General features: G+C 34.7%; 2 protein-coding genes across 2 annotated transcripts; one reads left to right on the plus strand and one right to left on the minus strand.

Annotated features, from left to right (window-relative positions):
- Positions 1-8,309: 8,309 nt before the first annotated feature.
- Positions 8,310-11,595, plus strand: LOC120086371 (4-hydroxy-tetrahydrodipicolinate synthase, chloroplastic-like). Its single transcript, XM_039042992.1, has 3 exons — positions 8,310-8,725; positions 9,305-9,400; positions 10,406-11,595. Exons 1-3 carry the CDS (start codon positions 8,640-8,642, stop codon positions 11,331-11,333), a joined length of 1,110 nt encoding a protein of 369 aa, XP_038898920.1. The 5' UTR covers positions 8,310-8,639; the 3' UTR covers positions 11,334-11,595.
- A 2,125-nt stretch (positions 11,596-13,720) lies between these two features.
- Positions 13,721-14,622, minus strand: LOC120088106 (protein LITTLE ZIPPER 1-like). The gene is made up of 2 exons (XM_039045176.1): positions 14,313-14,622; positions 13,721-14,239 (listed from the first exon to the last, which is right to left on the minus strand). The coding sequence occupies exons 1-2, from the start codon at positions 14,399-14,401 to the stop codon at positions 13,999-14,001; spliced, it is 330 nt and encodes a 109-aa protein (XP_038901104.1). The 5' UTR covers positions 14,402-14,622; the 3' UTR covers positions 13,721-13,998.
- Between the last annotated feature and the right edge of the window lie 12,288 nt (positions 14,623-26,910).

The following is a 26,910-nucleotide window of genomic DNA, read 5'->3' on the forward strand; positions in this document are numbered from 1 at the left end:
CTCGGAAGATAGTACACAGAGGAGACGTGATAGTCACAAAAATAGCCTCTGAGGATAATCTTGTTGATCCATTTATGAAAGCCCTCATGGCTAAAGTGCTTGAGGGCCATCTGGTTGGATTGAGACAACGAGCTTCATAAATCTAGGGCAAGTGGGAGAATGTCAAGGGTATATAGATGCCATAGTTTATTGTATTTTCTCTTTTCTCAACATTATATATTTGTATCTGTAACCCACTAGAGTTTTAGTCCAAGTGGGAGATTGTTGAGAATGTCTTAAAACTCGCAGTTCATAATCATGAAATATATTCTATTTATCAGTAAAAGTATTATTGAAGTATTTATTCAACAAAAGTGTTTATTGAAATTGCATTATGTAATATAAAACCAACAAATGAATCCATGACTATAGTATGAATATTGTAACTTTATGTAGAGACATAAAAGAGGATCAAGTTATAGTATATAGCCAAAAAGGTCTATAAGTATATAGATGAGATTGGGTACCTTGTCCTGGGGACACTATGGATGCAACTTATTTTGTATAATGATACAAATGACGTGATACCAAAATCGTTCATGTGGAGACATGCGAGTAAGGGCATCCTATGCAAAAGAGTTTTGCATAAGACCGGATCACGAAATAGTCACTTTTTCTTTATAACAACCGTTTACTATTAAAACAAAGTATTTCAATTCGATGACATAGGGTAACTCGATCTTAATCTTGAGCTAACTATGAACTCCTGTTTATTCGGGATTATCCTTTGATCTGCATAGGTGAGAGTAGTTCAACAACACTGCTCAACAAGCCTCCCATTTTGGGGATAAGATCAGATAGATAGCTGTCGACATAGTCCTGTAATGTGGAATTCGCTCCTACCCGTTTTAGGGTTAGCAAATAGGTTGTTCCCTTAAGTACTGATTCATGGTCTTGAACAAAGAAGTCCCGTCCTCTCATGGCTGAGAAAGACATAGTTTATTAGTTAGACTATGAACCAATTGTTCAATATAGAATCACTAGGAGCTTAAGGAGCAAGATGTTTTTATAGGAATAAAATGGTAATTTTGACATAGCTGTAACTACGAATGACCTGTGAAGGATCGACTGAAAAACAGTAATTTTGACATAGCTGTAACTACGAATGACCCGTGAATTATGGTTAAATCATGTGGACAGAAATATATCTCTAGTGAGAAGAATGCAACCACCGAGCTATAGTGGTATGTCTCGGTGGTTAATGAATATTGATTAACTGAGGTTAAAGAATTTAACCAATTTATCTCAAATCATTGGAGCTCATGATCTGTAGGTCCATAAGGTTCCTCTACTAGCTCGCAAAACATTACACCTTGGATTAGAAAATTGAGCGAATTTGAAGTGTTTAAATTCCAAATTAGGGTTTTGAATTTGAAATGTTCAAATTCAATGTTAGGGTTTGGATAGTTATATTCGATATAATAACGTTTAAATTTATCAAAATTAAACGTAAATTGGTGAGTTTAAATATTGATTACATGAATAGGATTCATGTTTAAATAAGGTATTTTATTGACTTATTATTTAATTAATTAAATATGTTTAATTAATTAAATTGTTTAAATAAGTCGTTTTTAATTTATAAATTTCAATTTCAGAATTGAAATTTAGTTTTATTTAAATTTTATTTTAATTTAAATAAAATAGTGGAAATTAAAAATGTTTTTAAAATTTGAAAATGGGTTTACCCCAATTTTCAAATGGTTTAGTGGATTTGTCCATAATCAACACCTAGGCCACTCACTAAGTGAAATTTGAAGTGTCAAATTGTTGAATGGGTGAGTGCTGCATGTTTGAGCTTGATAAAAGCTTCAGTTTTTTAGATTAAACATTCATGCAATCTGAAATTTATGAAATTTCTGCAAAAACTCTTTTACTCTCAAGCTCTCTCAAATCAATCTTGATCCCTCTCAATATTGAGTTTCCACCACTCAATCTAAGGCTGAAGTAAGTAGAAAAGCTCATTTTGGTGGTCTACTAAGGATTTGGAGATCCAATTTCGTGTAGAGAGCAAAGATTAAGAAGGATTTTACAAGGGTATAAATTGTGAAACCCTCTTTTGTGAAATTATGTTTTAAGCATGATTTTAAACTCAAATTAAGTGTAATTAGAGTGCATAATGATTGGTTTGCTTCCGCTTTATGCTTGTTTATCCTATCATTGATATTGTCTATTTAGTAGGAAGGTTAGCAATAAACTCCAACAACCTTGGGTGTGATCATTGAAATGCATTAGTCATAGTTATAAAGTATTTGATGTACACTTTAGACTGTGGATTTCATTATACGAGATGGAGCAATTGTATCATAGAAAACTTCAAAAAAGACGTGTATAGCACATTCTACTGTGGAATCAGAGTTCATAACTCTTGATAAAGGAGGAGAAGAAGCTGAATGGCTCCAAAATTCTATCGAAGATATCTGTAACAAACCAAATTCTAGGAAATTGCGTGTATTTCTCTTGATCATTTAGATTTGGATTTTTAATTTTAGAGATAGAGAATTTATTTATTTTGGTTAAATTGATTTAAATAAATCTTGGTCAAGATATGAAATTAATTCAATTATTGGGAACATAATTAGTTTTGGTTTTCAATTGGGTGGATTTCAATTGGATTTTAATTGGAATTGTTGGAGATTTAAATTCCTATTGGAATTTTAATTATTAGGTTGAGGTGAAAATAAAATAAAATTTATGGTGGTTAGAGAAAATAGATGTTTTGTGTTGAGGAAAAGGGGGGGGGGGGGGGGGGGGGGGGGGGGGGGGGGGGGGGTTTAGGGTCTGGGTTTTTTTTTTTTTTTTTTACTCTATTTAAATGGGGACCTCAGTTTGCATGCAAATAAAGAAAAGAAATAATAAAAAAAAAGAACATTATTCTTTTTCTTTCTCAAAGCAGCGCATGACCTCCCTCGTGAGATCCTCGTCGTTTGCAGCTTCCATCAGTCGCTGATTGCCAGACGCAGTCGACTGCTAGTCCGCCACCGTGAAGCTCACCACCGATCTTCGCATGCGTCCTTTCGAGTGGTCATCGTTTATCGTGCCTAAAGTCATCGAATGTCTTCTGTACCTCACAACCAACCCAACCCATCGTTCACCACGTAGCTCCATCGCCGTCATCACTATCTTCGATGTTTGCGACATATTTCGTCTGGATAGCTATGTGTCTACTCAAGTGGCCCTCTTTTCGCGCGTTGTTAGGTAAGGATTTAGTTGTTTTCAGTCAATTTATTGGGTTTCTTGAAAGATCTTGCCTATGTAGTGTAATTTTGGTCTGACGATTGGTTCAGTTGAATTTAAGATTTTAAAGTTGAGGTTCTAAAGCATTTTAGCGAGTGGCCCAATTCTTCATTGGATTAATTTTGGCAAGTTTTGGGGTAAGTGATGTGGGTACTGTTGGAATAAATTGTGTATGTTTTGGGGATTGGCCTTACAAGTTGAATTATGCATTTATGGTTGGTGTTAGGAACTTTTATTCAAGCTTCTGCTAAACTAAGAGGAGAGTTCAGTTACTTGGTTGCTTGGATTAATTCCTTTATGTCTAAAAATTGAGGTAAGTGCTTTACTATCGGTTCGCCCTCGAAACCAAGTTGTTGTTAAGTATGAGGTTGTACTGAAAGCGTAATTCTATATGTTGGACTGAACTGTGATGACTTGCTTTGTAATTTGCTATGTTTGGCTGATGAAGGGGTTACAGAGGCCTATATTTTTGTCAGGAAAATTGTGATTGTATGTGAATGTTGTGATATCTAAATGAAGGATGTATTTTAAGATTGTTTTGAACCCCTTTCAGGCTTGAGTAAAGACTATGATCGTATGCTTATGATTATGTTGGACTAATAGTGACTCCTATACCTATGCCTATGCATGTGCACTTGAATTCCGGTAGGAAGGCACCTAATGGGCCCTGTAGTGGATCGCTTATTGGGTATATTTATATACTCATTCTTTTCTCTTCATGTTTTTTAGGTAAAGATAAAGATAGACCAATGAATGACAAGAGGGATCCATGACCCGGTCATTGGGACATCACAACGCTTCCACACTTACATTCTTATTTTGGCATGATTTAAGTTAGAGGTATAACATTCAAAACTTTTGGTTATTTCGTTTGTTCATTCATTATTTTAATGGTTTGTTCAATTTATTTAAAATTAGAGTCAGGGTGTCCTAAACAATATTTTATGATATGATTATTTTAGAAATAAAAGTTTGACCTTTTTATTAAATTTTTCTTGAGGTATACACATTGTCAAGCTCATGCATGTATGGAGTGGCATACTGGAAATATAGGAGAAAGTTAGGTCGTTACAATTTGTATTAGAGCCTAGGTTTTAGATTCTGTAGACTGACTTACTAGGTATGTCTAAATTGTCCCATTGGCCACGAACGAATTCTTCGTCATCGCCAGGTATGTCCCTTAGAGGAAAGTCCTTTAGGATTTTATGCATGAAATTTTACTTGATTTATAATCGTAACTGACGAGATTTCTTGTAATGGTTTTTTGTTAAAATTGATTACGTGTGGTTATCAGAAGATGGCACCACAGACTACGTGTGGTTAAAAGAGAGCAAGACCCTGAAGTACAAGTTCTTGTGGTGCAAAATCTATAAGCATAGAACCCGTTTGCACAAGAGAACCTCTTGCCCCTGTTGACCCTTATGGGTTAACCTGGCAAAGGGTTAGAACAAGAAATGGGCTCTGAATCCGACCATACCCTCACGAGTGTTGACACCTCCAGAGGTCCCGACCAAGTATATCACCATGGTTGCAACAATTGGATAAGTGGTTATGAAGGTTGTGGTGGGGTAACTAAAGTACATTGTGGTGGAACAAATATCTCAGCATGTTTAATCACAACAGGTACCTCATCCGCAAGTTCCGACGCTACAAGTGCAAAATTAGGATCAGACTTTGAACCAAGTTGTGGTAGGTATTTCAGAGGAGGCTATGCACTTGTGGGACTTTAAAAACATATGACCCTCTGACATTCGATGGGTTACTAAAGAACCTTACTAAAGCGGAGTTGTGGATGTCTTTCATAGAAGGTATCCTCCGGTACATGAGGTGCCCAAAAGAGCATAAATTGTAGTGCGTCGTATTTGTACTAATTGATAACACTCAACACTGGTGACGCTTAGCAGAAAGAATGACAGATGCCAGTAGAAGCCATGCAATGTAGAACCAATGCAAAGAAAGATTGTACGAAAAGTACTTTTCTGCCCATGTGAAGTACAACAAACAAGCCGAGTTTATGAACCTATAGCAGGGGACCATGACGGTGGAAGAGTATAAAGAGGAGTTTGACAGGCTGTCTTGTTTCGCCCCCGACTTGTGTCCACTACAGCAAAGAGAGCTGAAAGATTTGTTCAAGGACTTCGGGATGAGGTGCAAGGCATTGTGCAAGCATTTAAGCCTACCACCTATGCAACAGTCTTTCGTGCGACAACACGAGTAGGCTATCCATCGGGGCTAGAGTTTTTGAAGTCATTAGCAGTAGAACCCACCTTAGGCCAAAATAGAAAAGTGGACCAGAGAGCTTTAGAATCTCCATAGAAAAGCCATAATATAGAGAGACCGGTGGGGCATATCAAGTAGTAAGCTTCTAGTTTAGAAGAAGTTTAGAGGGACAGACCTGTATGCAAATCGTGTGGGAAGCGACATTGGGGCGTTATTTGATCGGTACAGGGAATTGCTTTAGGTGTAAGCAAGCAGGACATATGGCCAACCAATGTCCTAGTAGTGGTTCTGGAAGTGGCAGGGGTCAATCTTCGAATTTTCAGCAGGGGAGTTCAACTCGACAACAACAGCAGGGTCGAGTTTATGCCACAACTCAACGTAAGATAGAAAAATCATACTCAGTGGTGGCAGGTACACTTCCTATCCTAGGACATTATGCCCTTGTATTTTTTACTCTGGTTCGACGAATTCATTCATATCGTTTGTATTTGTGAAGCATGCTAGGATATAATTAGAGTTGTCGTGTTATGTGTTGTCAGTTTCTACTCCATCTGGAGATGTTATTCATGTGACATAGAGGGTAAAAGCATGTCAGCTTGTGATAGCATAACATATATTAGATGTGACCTTGTTAGTCATGGATATGACAGACTTTGATCTTATTTTAGGCATGGATTGGTTGGCTGCCAACCATGCCATCATATATTGTTTTCGTAGAGAGGTTGTCTTTACCCCGCCTACGGGAGCTAGTTTCAAGTTTAGAGAAGCTAAGACAGAGGCTTCGCTTAGGGTAGTCACAGCTGTAAGAGCTAGGAGGATGGTTAGCTAGGGTGCTTGTGGCCTTTTGGTCAGTGTAATTGATACCAGAGATCCTGAAGTCACCTCATTGATCGAGTCAGTTGTGAGGGAGTATCCAGACGTTTTTTCAAAGGATCTTCTGGGCTTGCCACTGTATAGAGAGAGAGATTTCATTATTAAATTGGAACCAAACACAACTCCAATCTCTAAAGCTTCTTATAGAATGGCTCCAACAGAATTGAAATAACTTAAGACCCAGTTGCAAGAGCTGCTCGACAAAGGTTTTATACGTCCAAGTATGTCACCCCGAGGTGCGCTAATGTTGTTCGTGAAGAAAAAGGATGGTTCATTATGCCTATGCATAGACTACAAGGAGTTGAATAATGTAACCATAAAAAACAAGTATCCACTCCTCAGAATTGATGACTTGTTTGATCAGCCATAGGAAGCTACAGTGTTCTCCAAAATTGATCTCAGGTTAGCCTACCACCAATTGAGGATAAAGAATAGCGACATCCCTAAGATCACGTTCTAGACATAGACACTATGAGTTCATTATAATGTCATTTGGTTTGACCAACACTCCAACGGTGTTTATAGACTTGATGAACAGGGTATTCAAGGATTTTCTTGACTCTTTTGTAATGATTTTTATTGATAATATTTTGGTCTATTCCAAAACAGAGGTAGAGCATGAGGAACATCTTAGGAAGGTCTTGGAAATGTTGAGAAAGAATGAGTTGTATGCCAAATTCTCAAAGTGTGAATTCTGGCTATGTAAAGTGTCCTTCCTTGGGGGACCTAACTAAGATTGAGATGGTTACGACTTGGCCCTGCCCCACAATTTATAAAGAATTTCTCTTGCATAGCCACCACCTTTACTCAATTGACCAAAAAGGGAGTATCGTTTGTTCGAATCAAGACTTGTGAAAATAGTTTCCAGAATCTCAAGCAGAAACTGGTCTCTCACTTATTTCTTTTGTTTTTGAGTTGTGTTGGGAGCATCATTGAAGACTTATGCCAGATCCGAGTAGTTTGAAGTTGCAGTATTACCATAGCTAGTCGTTGTATCCTGCTGAGACGATTGCTGTAGTCTGCTTGTAATTTGTGCATAACGAATGATTGTTTTCAGGGTAGCGCTTACCAGAAGCGTGCCTCGACTATGTTTTGAGTCTCCAAAGGTTTTGAAGTTCTTTCAAATCTTTGGTTATTTTCATATCTGAGCCTTGTTACTCCATTTGACTTTTGTTTGAGTTTGAATATCATATATTGAGTGTATTATTTCTAGTAATTGAAGTGTAATCAATTTTCTAGTGTATTCAGTTTTATATATACCATTTTCCCTATCAACATTTAGTTTGAAAGATATTACATCCAAAAGAATAATCAATCCTTTTTAATTCATTATATTTTTATGTCACGTGTCATAAAAAGTTGGAATAAAAATAGAAAAATTACGTCATTCCCCTTAGGGGTGAGCATGATAGACTAAAAAACAGAATCGACTACCTGAAACGAACTCGATCGATCGAAAAAGGAGAGGGGTTGGTCGGTGTTGGATTGAAAAAAATTATAAATCGAAATTTTTCAAAAGAAATTTAAAGAATAAAACTAACCAAATCGATTAACCGACCAAAGCTGATAGACCCTGGCCGACTTTTACTCTTGACGATCCAGGTCGATTTGAACATGTACTAAACCGACCACAATCAGTTCGGTGGCGATTTAGTCAGAAAATCGACTCCGACCGACCAATGCTCACCTCATCCCTTTAAGTTTTTGGATATTGACTTATTTCTCAAAAAAACTCAAGCCCTCTCTCCACTGAGAGTAATGCAAATTAAAAAGTCATATTTTGATATTTAAAAATGTTAACGGCTATTTTTCATTTAAACACATGGGCTGATCTCGGCCCATTCCAATACCTCGTTATTGGGCTCGACCCAAACCGCAAGCCCAATTTTCCCTTACCCAGAATCAAAAGCCCATCCAAATATTCCAAACCCTAGCCCTAGCCATGATCAGCCATTTCCACTTACCTCCTCCCTTCAAATTTCAAAGCCTTCACTCTTCCTCTGCTCCAATCAAAAGCATTTCTCAATTCAAAGTCAATCAGATGAACTTCTCCGGCAGCTCCCTCCGACGTTCTGTCACCGGAGCTAGTTCGACCACAATCTCGACCACTGCTGCAATCACAATCGCCGCCATCATCATTCTGTAGACTTCAGGACTCCCACGTATTTTTCTCGGTGGTTTTTATTTTCCGGTATCGAATCCGGCAGCTGGTTGGTCCGTGAAGAAGCTTCATCATCAGTGAAAGTTTTGTTTTCGGTTGGCTGTTCCAGATGGCCAGTGTTAAAGGCTATGCGGCGTGCTGGCGGGAACATGCTCTTCAGTTTCCGCGTCCCAGTTGTAACGACAGCTACAAGAGGTTTACCTACCATTTTTCGGTTTAATTATTAAACAACGCGTTAACTTTTTTGGATTTACTTGAAATGAATTCATACACGCAATTTTAGTAGCTGGCTTTGACATATTTTATTTTAAAGATATGGATACTTTATCCGTATGCTGGTCATCAAGGTTTCAACCGGACGTTGACTAGAGTTATTCCATCGTTGTGATTGTAATCAGTTGTGGTTGTGGGGTTGTACTTCATAAAATTACATGTAGTTCCTTGTCTCCATTTAATTATTGCAACAAACATACTAGTGATACATATAATTCAATGATGGTTCTGTCTGCTTGTTTTTTTTAAATCTTCTAGTATGAAAAGAAAACAGAAGGAGATAAATTAAAGTTTTCTCGCCAATGATCTGCCAAGGAACGTTAGATTCTTCCTATTTTGATTAATACTCTTGTTTTAAAATTTTCTAAAGTGAATGAAATTTAACATAGAATATCAATTTGGTTCATTGTGAATGATTGGTTCAATTGGAAATGGAGGGCCGTTTGAACACTACTTGTAAATTTATGTACTTGCTAATGCCACTTCCTTCGTTATTGTCAGACACTGTACCAAGAGGGCTGCCGGATGGAGATCTCCACAGGCTGCCATCCTACCCAATTTACATCTCCCAATGCGGAGTTTGGAAGTCAAGAACAGGTGAGGTATTTAATTTCTCGAATTCTTTCTATGCCAAACCGCCACTCCTCTTATGGAATATGGATATTAAGTTCGGAAGAACCCTCCCTCCTCTTAGTGAACTATGCTAATGTTTGTAAATAGTATTTCTAATTGTGTTTACATGTGGGCTGTTTGCATTAGGTAGCGTTTGGCTTTAAGTGTTTGGCGTATTCTTATCAGTTTATTTGCAGTGAATGTTTAGGAAATTCTAGTTTTTGCGTTCAGTTTTCTCCAGTTCATGTCAGTAGTTGTTGTGTTAAAATTATTTTTCATCACAGAGGTCAAGTTTCCTCGGTGGGTGTAAGGTAACAAAAGAGGAAGCTTGCATGCTTTCTTTGATTGATTAGATATTTTGTGACAATTGTCTGCTCTTCAAGAATTAAGGGCTCCTTTAGGATCAAGGAAATTGAGTAGGTAATGAACGTAGGAATGGGGAATGGATATACGAACAAGGCCCTTGTTTGGTACAAGATTTAAAAAAAAAGCGTCTCAAAGATGGGATGGGACATGGGAATAAGTGATTCTCATGCTTTCTTAATATTCATGTCAAAGGGAATTTGATACCGTCCAAAAGTAAGGCTTTTCTAAATCTCCTTTTCCTTTCTTTTTTTCTCCTCCTTTTTCTAATATTTTGTTTTTATTTGATACATTTATTTTATTTATTTAAAATTTTAATGTTTAAATTAAATTTATAACATTTCCATCTCATTCCCAGGCATCTATTACCCATGGCATCCACCCTTTTTTTTTGAGATACTGTCGTGGGATTTTGTCTATGATGTGAATTCAATAGTAAATATTCTCGATACAACAACTGCTGTGAGATGTGACTAGCTAGCTATTAACAATGTGATAGACTAATATAGACAATGTCTGGATTGTTTTCCTGGCTCTAAAATATTATTATTATGATTCTGTACTGGTTTATCACCTGCATCATAAAGTATTCATAGATTGGCCCAATTTCTCTAAATTTTATTTCAGGACATCAGCAGATGATATCAAGTCTCTCAGACTTGTAACTGCCATTAAAACACCTTATCTTCCCGATGGTAGATTTGATCTTGAAGCATATGATGCCTTGGTGAATCGGCAGATTGAAAATGGAGCTGATGGTGTGATCGTAGGTGGCACGACTGGTGAAGGTCAGTTGATGAGCTGGGATGAGCACATAATGCTTATTGGTCACACTGTCAACTGTTTTGGTGGATCAATCAAGGTTATAGGCAACACTGGAAGTAACTCTACAAGAGAAGCAATTCATGCTTCGGAGCAGGGATTTGCTGTTGGAATGCACGCTGCCCTTCATATAAATCCTTATTATGGAAAAACCTCCATTGAGGGAATGATCTCGCACTTCAATTGTGTGCTTTCTATGGGCCCCACTATTATATACAACGTACCACCACGAACTGGCCAAGATATTCCCCCACAAGTCATTCAAACTGTTGCTCAAAGTGCCAATCTTGCAGGTGTGAAGGAATGTGTTGGAAACGATCGCGTCAAGCAGTATACCGACGAAGGAATTGTGGTCTGGAGTGGAAACGACGATCAATGTCACGATGCTAGGTGGAATCATGGAGCAACTGGAGTTATTTCTGTTACTAGCAACTTGGTGCCTGGTTTAATGAGAGAGCTCATGTTTGAAGGGAAGAACCCTTCCCTAAATGCAAAGCTGTTGCCTTTGATGGACTGGCTGTTCTTTGAACCCAACCCAATTGGCTTGAATACAGCTCTCGCTCAACTCGGAGTCGTGAGACCTGTGTTTAGGCTACCATATGTACCTCTTCCAAAAGCAAAGAGAGAGGAGTTTGTGAACTTGGTCAAGCAAATTGGGCGCGAGCATTTTGTCGGCATAAAAGATGTACAAGTTCTTGATGATGATGATTTCATTTTGGTTAGTCGGTATTAGTGGCACGGTTCCTTGCCAAGAGTTGTCGAGGCCTTAGATGCTGCCTTGCTTCTACAAGTTTTTGAGGTCTATTCCATGCCATTAATCTTAAGGTTTCTTTTACGTTGTCTCTCTAGTAGGGCTGTTATCAGTTTTGTGTGTTAGAATTTGTAGTAATAATAATATCAATGAATGGACGTGTATTTCAAGTCTTCAACTCGTTTCTTGGCGTCTAATGTGTTTATTAAATGAGGATGCCTGTTGGTTGGCCTCATTCTGTTGAGCTATCTTGTTCTTGATTCTGAGTGGCAATTTTCAATTTTTTTTTAAAAAAATATATCTTTAGTTTTCCCCTTACGTTACGTTCTATTTTTTTTTAAAAAAAACAATTATTCTCGTTTTTACATGAGATTATTATTTTCAAAAGGGTTTTTTTTCCTAATCTTTAGAAATCCAAAAATATATTTTTTATTTTTGAATATAATTAATTGTTCTTATTCCCCTCCCCACTTTATTGAACCAGACGACTTGCCAACTGTTTTATAATTATTTTACTACTATTTTTATTGGAAAAAAAAACAGCTTTTAAGTTTGTGTTTATCTATAAAAGTACTTGTTTATCAACTTCTTCAGCTAAAAAAACAAGTCTAACAAATCTCAATATTTTATCGTGTCATAAGTCTCGAGCTCAAATATTATTGTTTTTATTTAGATTCTGTTCGTTATATATATACACATTTGTCCCACCATTAAAGTAACCCTTGGAATATTTTTCAAAGAAATTGAAAGTTGGATAGAATCGAACAATCTATAGATGAAGTTAATGGGTGATGACTTCTAAAGTTCAACTATAAACACTATTATTATGGTTTAGACTTGAATTGCTTGGCAATAACTCAAAATATCTTTTCAAATATAGTTTAATTATTTTTTTTAATCAAAAGTGTTTAAGTAAAAATGAATTTCTTTTTATTTATTTATTTATTTATTATTTATTTAAAACGCTGTTTTCTTAATTCAATTCAAATGGACCATTAGTGATTTAGAACTTCCTATTTAAGATCTCATGCATCTTACTCATTTTTTTATTTAATACTTTTATGCAAATTTAAATTCTATTTAAGAATTTTTATAAACCAAAATGGTAAATTATCATAGTACAACCTGCATAAAATATATACTACGATTTGTGATTTTGTTTTTCATTTAAATTTATGAATAAATCAATATATATATATATATATATATATAATTAACGTGGAAACTAGAAAATGCATTTGAGCATGTTACTATACTATATTGGTAGGATTTTTTAAGTTGTGTTTTCTTTTTATGGGGGACAAATCCAACATCTGACATCGAATTTGATCATTCAAGAATTATATTAACGTAAACGATTGACTTTTAATTGAATTACACTTTACTTGGATTTAAATAATGTATCATTCATTATTTCTTATTCCTATTCTTATATTTACCGATAGAGTTTAAAACATCGAAAAAATATCAAAATATCAATATATACCTTTAAACTGTAGGGGTTATATCAATTCAAATACTGAATTTTTGTAGGTGTATCAATTTACCACTTCTATTATATTCCATTTGAAAAAAAAACTTCATATTAAACTTATAATTGTATCAATTGCTAAGGCAAAGTCCAAATCTCAAAGGATAGGGTAAGTAATATTAACTAAAGCATCAAAATGCAATAGGCTTGACATCACATTGGTACAAGTATCACTTATGCACGTCAATTTGAAGTAACCCAAGACCGTACTATAGAAGCGGGCTAGAGGTCAAGTTCATGAATGACATGCAATAAAGCACAACACAAATGAGATTCAAGCGCCAACACGCCAAATTTTTATAGTAGAATCTTATCCATAATTTCTTTTGAGAATCATCCCTACATTTTTCTTCTAATTGCCCTTTTTGAAAAACCGACATTTGGATAAGTCTATACACGTTTGAGAATTAATACATGAATGATTTTAAAAAATAATCGAAATAAAGATTCTAAATTGATTAACTCATGAAAATTTAGGATTTTACCATCTATTTGAATTAAAAAAAAAGTCTAAGAGATGTGATTTTAGTTTGAGATATGATTTGGAACGAGGAAGATTTAAAATTGTATATTTGAATGGTAGCTGAAAAAGAAAAAAGAAAGTTAAAATTTACTAATATAAAAATTAGAATATGTCAAGGTTAAATAACTAATTCACTCCTAAATTCTATGGATAACTAATTCACTCCTAAATTCTATGATTTGATCCAAAAAGTTAGAGTTAATCTTATTTCAACCGATTTGATTCAAGTTTTAGGCCAAAAAACCAAATCATTCTCTTGCTTCAAAGATCAAACCAACCAAAGCTTCTTCAATGGAATTTGATGACAAAAAGAAAGGTTCATCAATGGAGAATTTAGATAGATCGAATTTAACAGTACAAACTACAGAGTTTTTGCTTCATGATAATATTTCATCACACGACTAACTATATTCTGAAAATCTATCCCCTAATAACCGAATTTGACCCTTTATTCCCTTCCCCTCAAAATAAAAAACCTAATTTATTGTCAAAACAACAGATTACAAACCAAGGAATTAATCGTAGTAAAAAAAGAAGAAATCAGTAGCAAGAAAATTATCAAAGGTCGAGAGATCATCTACTTGATTCTTTGATTACAGATGATTTTGTTTAATTTCCCTTCCGCAGTCACTCAAATCGGAGCTAGGCTGCGATGGTTTATGATTGGAGAAATTCTGGAGTCGAGATAACAAAACCTGATTCTCTTTATGAAGAAGAAACGCTTTCTTTCTCAATCTCTCGTTCTCTTCAATAATGCTTTGATTCTCCATGTACAGTTTCAAATTCTTAATCTCCATTTCTCTCTCAACCTCTTCCTTGGCGAATTTCATCCTCCTGAAAACGAATCATGAAGAGTGTAAATAACAGAATCAGAGAAAACGAAGAAGAAGAAAATCAAATCAATCACCTCAAGAGCCTGTAAACTCGAACGGGGCGGCGGCGATGGCGGCAAGCTAAATAGGAAGGAGTAAGGATCAATCGCGAAGAATCGCACATTTTTGGGATGGTGTGGAGGTGGAGAAATGGTTAGAAATGGCGGAAGAAGGGGATTGAGAGTATAAATAGAAGAAGAAATGGAAGAGAGAAGAAGAAGAAGGGGAGGAAGAAGAGGAGATGAGAGAGAAAGAGAGGCTTTCCATAGCAATGATGACAGTAGGACTCATGATGGCAAAGGGGCAGCAAGTAGATGACGAACAATGCAGAATTAGAAGACGATCACAATGACACCAAAAAAAAAAAAAAAAAAAAAAAAAAGAAAAGAAAAAACCTAAAAGGAACCTAGAGCCGTAGGAAGAGCTAGGGTTCGGTCCGGACCATTTGCGATTTTGCCCCATGTGGGGTCGGGCGAGGGAAATTAACTTCCGATGTCCAGTGTTAAAAATAATTTTTAGTCTTTAAATTTTATAAAAATAATAATTTAGGTTTCTTTTAGTAATTATTTGATTTTTTTTAATTTTTTAAAATTAAACCTATATTATCTTTCTTAAGAATAATGGTTTAATTCTTAGTCAAATTTCAAAAACAAAAATAACTTTTTGAAAGTTTTTTTTTTTTTTTTTTATTTATCAAAATTTGACTTGAATTTTTAGGCTATTAGTGAAAAATAGATAACAAAAAAATGAAATTTGGATGTATGAGTAGTGTCCATAGGCATAATTTTAAAAAACTAAAACAAAAAACAAAATGTTACCCAAAGAGGCCTTAGTCTTTAAATTTTGATTTGTCACGATTTGGTCCTTAAACTTTAAATTTTTAATGATTTAATCCATGAACTTTATTATGTAACAATTTAGTTCTTGTAGTTTAAAATTTGCAACAATTTAATCCCTATTGTAGAAATTAGTATTAAGATTTAATGAGATTTATTGTATAAATAAATAGATAAACTAATTAGAGACTTATTTTTATAAAATACAAAGTTTACATCATAAAATAATAAAAATTGACATCTAATTTTGATAACTTTATTTATGTTATGGACTAAGTTGTTATGAATTTAAAAATACATGGACTAAATTATTACAAAATTGATAGTACAAAGATTAAATCGTTAGAAGCCAATGTTCATGGACTAAATTGTTATTTTCATGAAAGTTTAGGGATTAAAAGTGTTTTTTAACCATACAAATTTTATGTTAGTTTTTTAAGAGAAAATTATATAAAGCACTCTTGAACTATGAGGTTTGTTACAATTACACTCTTGACTTTTAATTTGATCCATCGCATCTAAACTATATGGTTTGTTGCAATTACACCTCTAAAGCAAAGCAAATGTAATTGGATTGCTTTTAATCATATTTATTCAAGATTATGAATTTTTTCATGTTTATGGTTACTATTACCTTTGAGAGTCAAACAGTAACAATAACGATGATGGTAAATGTGTTAAAAATTCATAATTTTCCCCTAAAACAGTAACAATAATGATAACCATAACAACACGATGTAATTTCCAGACGCAACTGGATTGAGCACGCTTCACTCGTCAATCCGTTTGCAATTTTTTTATTACAGATTTGGAAGTGGGCCCATGTGTTAATACGGATGCAAGGCACAAGTAAACAACACAAAGGTAATCAAATGGGTCCATTTTTCACATTACCACGATTTTATTACATTTTCATTGGTGTAAATGTGACCTCCATTAATTAGTCTTTGTAGTTTGTTAATTGTTTCAATCAACTCCATATATTAGTATTGATATTGATATAACCGTAAGATTAAATTCCATCGGAGGTTCCTTCAATTAAAAAAAAGTTCACGAATGAGGATAAATGTAAAATTTTAACAAATTATAGAAGTTGATTGCAACCAATAACAAACAATGGATGACTAATCGATCAAATTAAAAGTAGAGGGGTGTAATTGGAACAAACCATAAATTTTAGAAGGGTGATTGATCAAATTAAAAGTTGAGTGGTTTATGCAAATTTTCCAATTCTATGTTAGCTAAGTTATGTTGGGCGAATTATCCGGGGAACCCAATGAAATGCTTTTATTGAGCACATTTTATATCTTCTATCAAAGCAATAATAATTATGTTTAGGTTAAATTAACAATTTAGTCTGTGGATTTTAATTCTTTTTCTTTTAAATTTATGAATCTACTAAACACAAAATTGGAAGTTTATTAGACACAACATGTATTGAAAGTTTATAGGTCGCTCTATTATATTAAACACGAAGTTGAACGTTTAAGGATTTATTAGACAATCATGAATCACATAGATAAAAATTTGGAAGTTTATGAACTAAAATTGTAATTGTACCACATGCTTATTGCTAATATTATAATGAAAATTAATGTTGGTGAATACAAACATAGTTCAGAGGAAGCTTTTATTTCGTAGTGTGGAGGTAAATAGTTTTTAGTTCAATAATATATGAAAAAGTGATAAAATTCTACCTGTAATCACTTCATCGAGGATATATACCAAACTAGTCAAATACATTAGAGTTAACTGGATTTGTAGGCAAACATTGATTTTTTTTTTTAAAAAAAAAACAATTACTTAACGTAGGCTTTAATTTAATTTTATTTAAGTTTTCTTTCTTCTTTGTTTGTTTGTGTTTTTTTTTTTTTTTTGTTGGATTCCTTTGTTAATAGAGTTCTACTTCTAGATAGGCAAACTATTATGTTATATATGCAATTAATAGATTTAAGTATTGGTTTTTGAAACCAATCAAAATTTTCGCTAAATGTTTAATGAAAATTAATGATAAAAGGCTATTTTTATCACTTAAAGTCACGAAAATATATTGAAATTTGAGAAACAAAAATAAAATAGTAAAAAAGGTCGAGGTTCGATCTATCAAGGAAATACTCAATATGTTGACAAGTCAAATACCCAGTCAGCAAAATCTAAGCATACCATCCATTATAGTCAACTGAGCAAAAGGAATATCAAGAAAATAATTCCAAAAGCATCTGTTGGTCGAGAATTTGTTATAGGAAATATTTTCCTTTCCTATTAAACTATGACATATGTACATTTTATTTTTTCTGTTTTATTTGTGGGTCCTAATTTTGGGGCTTCTTTTATAAATGACCTAAGGGTTTGTGAGTAAAATCATTGAGGAGAAATATAGAGCAACGTTCTCACCTTTCTTTGTGTTGTCCTCGCCTAATCAATTCCTCCACCAGATCACTATGATTAAATTGGATCGAGCTAATTTTCTTTTGTGGAAAAATTTGGCTCTTCCAATCCTCCGTAGATATAGATTGGAAGGGTACTGACTGGGTCAATACAATGTCTACCAATCTATCTAAGTCGGAACACCACTGAAACCACTGTGACTAAAGGAACAACAGTCACTAAAGCTTCAAGCTCGAGTCCTCATAGGGAGTTCACAAGTCCTGGAACAACTGGAGGACTTAATCCTCACCATGAGGCCTGGGTTGTTGTGGATCAACTACTCCTTGGGTGACTCTACAACTCAATGACCCCTGAAATTGCTATACAACTGATGGGGTATGAAAATTCAAAGGGCTTTTGGGAAGCTATACATGAGCTTTTTGGTATTCAGTCAAGAGCGAAGGAGGATTGTCTCAGACAAAATTTTAAACACTAAAGAAAATGTAATCTTCGTATGTCTGAATATTTACGTTTGATGAAGTTGCATTCTAAAAACTTAGGCCAAGCGGGAAGCCCTGTTCTTATAAGAGCCTTTGTCTCTCAAGTTCTTTTGGGACTAGATGAAAACTTTAACCCAGTGGTTGCAACATTACAAGGGAGACTGGAAACATCGTGGCTAGAAATGCAATCTGAATTGTTGACTTATGAACGACGGCTGGATTATCAGAACCTGCTACGAGTTAATGGCGACACTAATCTATCCATCAATATGGCTGGTGGAGGAAGAGGCTTTGGAGGAAAACATCCTCAGACTGTGAATAAAAAAAACGGGGGATGCGCACCATTCAATGACAATCTTGGTGATCAAACCCAAAATGGAAACAGAGGACGTGAAAGAGGCCGATCAAATGGAAATCTTCCAACCTGTCAAGTATGTGGCATATTCGATCACTCGACCTATGTCTTTTATCAAGATATGAAAGAAATTTATTCCCACCACCAACAACAAAAGTAGCAATGAAGTAACAATTCATTTAATACTAATAATGGTAAGTCTTCTACTATACTCGTGACTTCACATAATAGTAATCCATTTGTGACCAACGACGATGGTGTTTGATAAGTCTTCTACTACATTCGTGACTTCACATAATAGTAATCCATTTGTGACCAACGACGATGGTGTTCCGGACTCAAACTGGTATGCAAACAATGGTGCAACCAACCACGTCACTATTGATTATAACAGCCTCAATAATCTTGTAGAATATAGAGGTAATGAGGTAATGATAGTGGGCAATAGAAAACAATTAAACATAGCTTCTGTTGGTAAATTAGTTATGAGTTAGTGATAGTGGGTAATGGAAAACAATTAAACATAGCTTCTGTTGGTAAATTAGTTTTGATTAATGGAAATTCTCTACTTAGTCTAAATAGCGTATTATTTATTCTTGAAATTGCTAATAAATCTGGTTAGTGTATCAAAACTTGCTCAAGACAATTATGGTTATGTTGAATTTCATGATTGTTATTGTCTTGTAAAAGACAAGGTTACAGGTCGAGTGGTTTTGAAGGGAACCCTCAAAGATGGATTATACCAACTGGAAGAGGCTCTTACCATGAAGACTGAAAATGCTACGAGAGTGCTGTGTCAAAAGATATCCGAGAAAATTTCAAACCACCAGACGGTTGTGAACAAAAATAACGATGTTCTTTTAGCATTTGTTCTTTCTAATATTAGAGTTAATAGTGTTGTGTCAAAGGATATATGGCAACATTATTTAGGTCACCATTCTTCATGAGTTTTTTATTTAATAGCTAAAGGATGTAATTTGTCGATTAAAGCAAATGAAACCTTTGAATTTGACTCAATTTGTCAATTAGGAAAATCCCATTTACTGCATTTTCAAACTATGCTTCTCGTGCATCAAAATTGTTTGATCTTATACACATCGACGTATGGGGTCCAACTCTGATGTTGTTCACTGATGGTTTTCGATACTAAATTTTATTTCTTGATGATTTCAACAAATTTATTTGGGTATACCCTTTAAAATTAAAAATTGATATTATGATAGTCTTCAAACACTTCTTAAACATGGTGAAAACTGAATTTAATTTGAGAATTAAAGTTCTGTAATTCGAAAATGGGGGAGAATATATAAAAATTCAGCAACTATGCAAACAATTAGGTATTCAAACAAGGTTATTTTGCCTTCATACATCTGAATAAAATGGAAGAGCTGAAATGAAACACTGACAAGTTGTGGAAACTAGTCTTACATTGATCGCCCAAGCCTCTATGTCATTATATTTATGGTGGGATGTCTTTGCTTCAGCAACTCAGTTAATCAACGGTCTTTCTATATACCAATTTTCTCTGGAAAGTCACCAATGGAGGTACTATTAAAGAAAAAAAAAAAATTAAGTGTGCATAACTTACCTATATTCGAATGCGCTTGTTTTCCTTGCATTCGTCCTTATCAATCTCACAAATTTGATTTCCATTTTGAAAAATGTGTTTATCTGAGACCAAGCTCCTCACATAAAGGATACAAATGCATCAAAAATCGTGATAAGCTATTCATTACCAAACATATGATATTCAATGAAGTAGAATTCTCGTTCTCCACCTCTTTCATTCAACCCCGAACTATAGACCAGCCCTCCTCCAACCTTCCAACTCATTCATGAGCTTGGCTTGATCAACCATTTTTATCATTACCTTCATCCGTAGCCTATACCTATAACCAAGACCCAACTCCCAACTCAAGCCCAATATCATCCTCATGCCCATATACATCTAATGGACCCAACTCCCAACTCAAGCCCAATATCATCCTCATGCCCATATACATCTAATGACCACTCGTATGCCACAACCCATAATATGAACCAATCAATCCTTTCTCCTTTAAACCCAATTCCTCAACCCAATGCTCCATATGAGGTGTCTTCCACTCACACCCCTTCAGCCTAGTGTCAGAACAACTTTCAACTGTGCCCATCTTCAACATTCCTCTCCCTTGACTCGTCCCAATCCCTATCTTTTACAGACCTCCCATCTTCCCTTCTACCCCACCCCATTCCTTAACCCTCTCATTCGATGATCACAAGAGGGAAGGCCAGAATCTTAAAACCCAAGGTATGGGTCTCTAAAGTTTCTCACAACTGAATAATGATGGAACCAACGTACATTTCTGATGTGTTATCTGAAGGAACTCTTATGTAAGAGTACCTCTGAGCGGAAGCGGATCTTTCCAAAGACATTGTGATATAGTTACCACATTTACGTTCACACAGACAGATTTGCATCGTACTACAAAATTACTGGCATGCTTAGAACAATTAACAACAAAGAGAAGAGATACGTACTAGTTGAAGAACTTTTCTTCACAACGAATCTCGCTCTCTCCAAGGAACGACTCCTCTTGCTCTCGCTGGAACTTCCATACTATCGTCCACCAACACCACCAGTTGTCTACACATGAACAGAAAAAAGATGGAGATGACACCACCATTTGGAACTCTCGGTATTCTCGGTGTGAGAATCCAAAGAGTGAGCTCTGTTGGGATTTGGTAGAGGGTAGGAGGATATGACGATCGTATACAACGACCAAGCAAATGGGAGAAGGGTAGGGTCTATCGTATAGAATGTGCTTGATCGTTTAGAAGAAGTACACGATCATGTAATAAATAGGTTGCGATCGTCTATACGATCATTTAGTAAATGCTCGGCGCTGGATGATCATTTAGTAAAACACAGGTAATCATTTAAAAAGATGCGCGCGTGTGTATACGATCGTGTAGTAAATTCGAGCTATCGTATAGTCTCTCAGTTTACGGGATCTTTTGCAAAATGAAAACCATTTTTATTTTATTCTTCAATTACGAAAACTGAATCAAACTTTCCACTAACATACGGTTACAAAGAAAACGACGTGCACGATTATCCCATAATTGTCAAATTAAAATAATAAATATAATCATATTATATTCATTAACCTATAGTTTAATATCACATATAAACCACAGTGTTTTATCTTCCACTAGATATAAATAATATTTATATCCATTTTTCTCTAATTAATGTATCTCATATATAACGTCAATCACATCATATATAATCAACCAATTCAATTATATCATATATAATTGAATTCCTTCTTGTCAATTTGAACATTTCAAACTAACCTAAAAACTAATTCTCAACTTGAATCCATTGAGCTACCAAGGGGACCTTATGGACCTATGGCTCAAAGCTCTAACGGTACGTGAATAGCTGATTAAACTCTTTAGCCACGAGATCCACCATCCGTTAACTGCCAAGCATTCCACTAAAGACTGACAACTGAACTCTTCTTACCACAGATATATTTATGTGTCCATTGGATATAACCAATCAACATTAAGATAACTCTTCACAGATGCTTGTAAGTACAACTAGGCCAATTTACCATTTTGCCCCTGTAGTTACATCTCACTCCTTAAGTACCACTGATCCTTCTAATGAACAATACAACATAGTCTTACTGTGTGTGGACACCTTTTTGGCCATGAGAAGGTGTGTGGCGTCACATCGTTCAAACCTCGGGATCAGCCCTTAAGGGAGTAATCTATCGACTTACCCCTGCTTTGGGGAAGGAGTGAATTCCATCTTGTGTAGCTGAGTTCCCAGCTCCCAAATCAGACGAATCCTCAAAGTGGTAGGTTTGAGTTGGCGATCTGGCCATTCACACCCATGCAAATCAAAGGACCACCCTCAAAGGAAGAAGTTCCCAACTCACTCAGGATTGAGGTCATGTTACCTATGGTCATCCTAGTGAAGCGAAGTCTCTATCATAAACGAAGTTATATAACGAGACGTTAACACTTCATGGTCAGGTCTTATACAAACTCTTTGTATAGGACGCCCCCGCTCGCACATCCCCACATGAATGATCAGGATCAGACCATCTGTAGCAAGTCACAACACTTGTAACTATTCTACAAAGCGGGCCGCATCCCTAGCGTTACCAGGATAAGGTTTCCCTCCTATATCCATATACTACAAACTATTTTAGTTATCACTTAAGACATGATCCACTTGTATGCCTCTACAAACATGCTTAAGTTACATAATGACAACTAGGGATTTTAGTTTATTGGTTTATGGTAATGCAAATAAAACATCCAATGTTCAAAGATAAGTAGTGAAGAAAATATCATATATTATATATCACAAGCGTTCGTATAAAACTGTATTTACAAACTACAGGACATGAGAGTTTAGGGCATCATCCCCAACATTATCTACACCATAGTGGAAAGCCGCCATGGACAATGGGTACTAAGCTCTCCTAGGAAATCAAACCTGGACACTTGTTCATCCACAATCTCATTAGAATGTCGTTAAAAATAAGTGGATCTTTCCTATAAAACGAAACACAGATGGGTCAATTCAATGATACAAAGCACGTCTCATTGCCAAAGAATTTCATCAGAGTCCGGGTATTGATTTCTTTGAAATCTTTAGTTCTATTATTAAAGCTTTTAATACTCGAGTTGTTCTTAGCTTGGTTGTTTCAAAATAGTGTGTAATTCGTCGAGACTTCAATAATGCCTTCCTAAATGGAAAACTTGATGAAAAAGTCTACATGCATCAACCCCCAGGCTACAACAACTCTAAATTCGGCTACGACAACTCCAAATTCCCTGACTATGAATGTCGTCTAGACAAGGCCTTATATGACCTCAAACAATCACCATGGGCCTGGACAAATACCCTAAAAAGTACACTACTATTATGGAGTTTCACAAATTTAAGGTCAGATACATCACTGTTCATCTCTCAAAAGAATACTTCTATTGTTTTGATGCTCATTTATGTCGAATATGTTATTATAACCGACAATGATAATACTTTGATCTCCAAACCGATCATATCTTTAGACTCTACTTTTGCACTGAAGGACTTAGGGAAGTTAAATTATTTTCTGGGCATTCAACTACACTATATGGACTCAAGTATTATGTTAAATCAAACTAAATATGTTGATGATCTACTGTTCAAATGGAAGATGAGCAATGTCAAACTAGCCCCACCTTCTTATGTTGTTGGAAAAACACCTATCTATCACTGATGACACTTTGCTTAAAGATCCCTTTTTGTATTGGAGCATAATAGGGGTGTTACAGTACTTTACACACACCCGACCGAACATCTTCTACATTGTTAATCACCTAAGTCAATTTCTTCGAGCCCCTACTGATGTCCATTGGTAGGTGGTAAAACGTGTTCTCTGATATATAAATGGCACAAAACATCATGGTATACTTCTACAACCAAGTACTGACACACGGATAACAGACTATTCAGACACCGATTGGGCATCAAACGTTGATGACCGTTGATCCATAACTGCTTACTACATATTCCTCCGAAATAACATAGTGTTCTGGTCATCAAAGAAACAAAGTGTTGTTGCTAGATCAAGCATCGAATCAGAGTACATGGCTCTTGCACATGCCCTGGTAGAAATTACATGGCTTCAACAACTTTTATCTGAACTAAGGTTTAAGTCCCCTCAAGCTCCAATTCTCTAGTGTGATAACATTAGTGTTGGGGCTCTTGCCACGAATCCTGTCTTTCACGCTTGGACTAAATATATAGAAATTGACATACATTTTGTGCGGGATAAAGTACTTGGTGGTGCTCTTGACTTTCGCTATGTACCATCAAGCGACTAACTCGCTGATTGTCTCATAAGCCCTTAGTTTCATTTTGAAAATCTACATTCCAAACTTGGTGTCGTGGACCTCCTCTCTTGTTTGAGGGGGGATATTAAGGAAATGACTTAGCATGTTAACAAGTCAAATACCTAGTCAACACAATCCAAGCATACTATCCATTACAGTCAGTTGAGCAAAAGGAATATCAGAAAAATAATTCCAAAAGCATATGTTGGTTGAGAATTTGTTATAGGGAATATTGCCCTCTCCTATTAAACTATGACATGTGTATATTACATTTTATTTTTTCAGATTTATTTGTGTGCCCTAATTTTGGGTCTTCTTGAATAAACAACCTAAGGGTCTATGAGTAAAACCATTGAGGAGAAAATAGAGCATCGTTCTCACTATTCTTCGTGCTTACCATCTAGTGACTCTATTTAATCCAATTTCGCTTTTGTATTTTTAGATTTACATAATCCAATGAATTTAATTAGTGAATTTCTATTTGGTAGGTATAATTTTTTGTTTTACATGAAAATAATATTTAGATTGTATTTGAATTTTACAACTTAAAAGGTGAAAAGTTTTGTAAACACTGCTCTCAAACTTATGAAACATAAAAAATAACATTATTTTTTAAAAAAGAAAAATTCTTTGTTTTCGAACTTCTATTAATAAGATGATATGAGAGCTTTTAACCACTTAAAAAATATTAATGAAAGTTTTCATAGTGTTTAATTATATAGTAAAAAAAATATTATCAAAATCAATAAAAACATTTAAGAGGCGTCCACTAATTAACTTCACCCATTGTTTTAGGTTCAAACCTTGTAAAGTACTTTTAAGAAGTACTATTTCTTCTAAAGGTACATACGGAAGTAACGTTCACTAATATCAACTCCACTCATTGTTTAGTAGTCCAATGAGTTTCACTTGTACGCTCAACGACTTATAAACGTCAGTTTATTACTTATTAACTTCTTATATTATAGATCCCGCGGTTAAACAATTCCACTCCACTCTTTATCTCATACGCCCACTAAAAATACTTTTTTCCCCTAAACCATTCAAATCCACCATTAAATTTGAGTAAATTTAGGCTAGTATTTATTCAATTTAACACACAAAATACACTATGCATGAAAAATTAATTTGAATTGATAAGAAATTATAGTTGCACAATCACTTGTTTATCTTTCTTTTGTTTAAAAAGATGTATAAAAAAATAATGACTAAACAAGACGTGAGGTACCAAAATGCGTTTAGGCTCAACTGGCATAAATATATATTAACGATTGAGATATTCGTGATTCAAATCTCCAACCCATTGTACTAAAAGAATAGAACAAAATAGGTAAAGAATCGAAGGACGAAGTTTCCTAGAGTGCAACAATTTTTTTTTAAAAAAAATTGACCACCATTAATTATCAATCAATAAATCACAATAATAGGGATTAATAATTAATTAAGAAAAAAAGAAGAATAGGGTAAAAAAAAATATTAAATATATATAATAAGAAAAATATATGTATGGATAGATAATATAGGCGTGTGGAACAATCAAACTTGGTGCAATGATGAAGTTGGAATTTTTTGGCTTGAAATTAAATGTTTGAATATTAATCACTCTTCAAAGTACCAAACCCAGCAGCTATCTCCTTTACCTTCCCACTATTCATATCCAAAACTCCTACTTTTCTTCTTCTTCTTCTTCTTCTTCTTCTTTCTTTTAATTATTGTTATTTATTATTTTTTTATGGTTTTTCAAATCATTTTTCCCTTTATTTTTCAACTCTGGTTTTGAGAATGTTTTATCTTTCAGCAAACAACTCATCTTATTATTCTTAGACTTCAAGGTTTTCTTGTTGGTATGTAGAGAGAGAGAGATCTCTTTTTTGGAGTAATGTTTCTACAAGCAATTCTTATTTTATTACCCATTGTTAACTTTAATATTTGTGAGTATTGTTTTTGGTCCAACTAATTATGTACGTCTTGACTAATTTCACGAGACACCTGTAAATTTTTTTAATATTTGGTTGTCAAAAAGCTTGTGAGAATTTAAGATTTTAAGAGATGACTATCACATAGTCAATCCAAGTATAGCTCAGTAGATAAAAGAGATAGCTGCAAATATAACAATCAGAGCCAAAATATTAGTAGATATAATTCAATACATTTTTTTCCCCTGCAAATATAACAAAATTTAGATCCAGCTCAAAGGCCTATCACTGACAGATCATAATACTAATAGGAGTTTGTCAACGATAGAGTCTATCACTCATTGGAGTCTATCAGCGATAGAATCTATCATAGATAAATTTTGCTATATTTGCAATTCTTTTGAAAATTTACTATACACTTAATTATTAGTTATATAAAAGTGCTACCTATTGAAATAGTTTAGATAACAATACCAATTATTATCTCAAAAATCATAAATTCATCTCAAATTCATCTTAAAAGAAAAACTTATATGAGATTTTAATATTTTAAGAAGTGATATCATATCAATTTGAACATAACTCAATAGTTTAAAATACTCGTTACCATCTCCAAAATCAAAAGTTCATTTCTACAATCCGCATAAAAAGAAACAAAAAGTAGATGACTATGATGAGGTTTGAATCTAATTCTCCCAAATTATTTTTCTTTTCACATGCTCAAATGACTAATCAAACCATGTGATGATTTTTTCCCCTCATGTCCAACTACATGT

This window comes from Benincasa hispida, chromosome 1 (assembly GCF_009727055.1).
Source record: "Benincasa hispida cultivar B227 chromosome 1, ASM972705v1, whole genome shotgun sequence".
Lineage (NCBI taxonomy): Eukaryota > Viridiplantae > Streptophyta > Magnoliopsida > Cucurbitales > Cucurbitaceae > Benincasa > Benincasa hispida.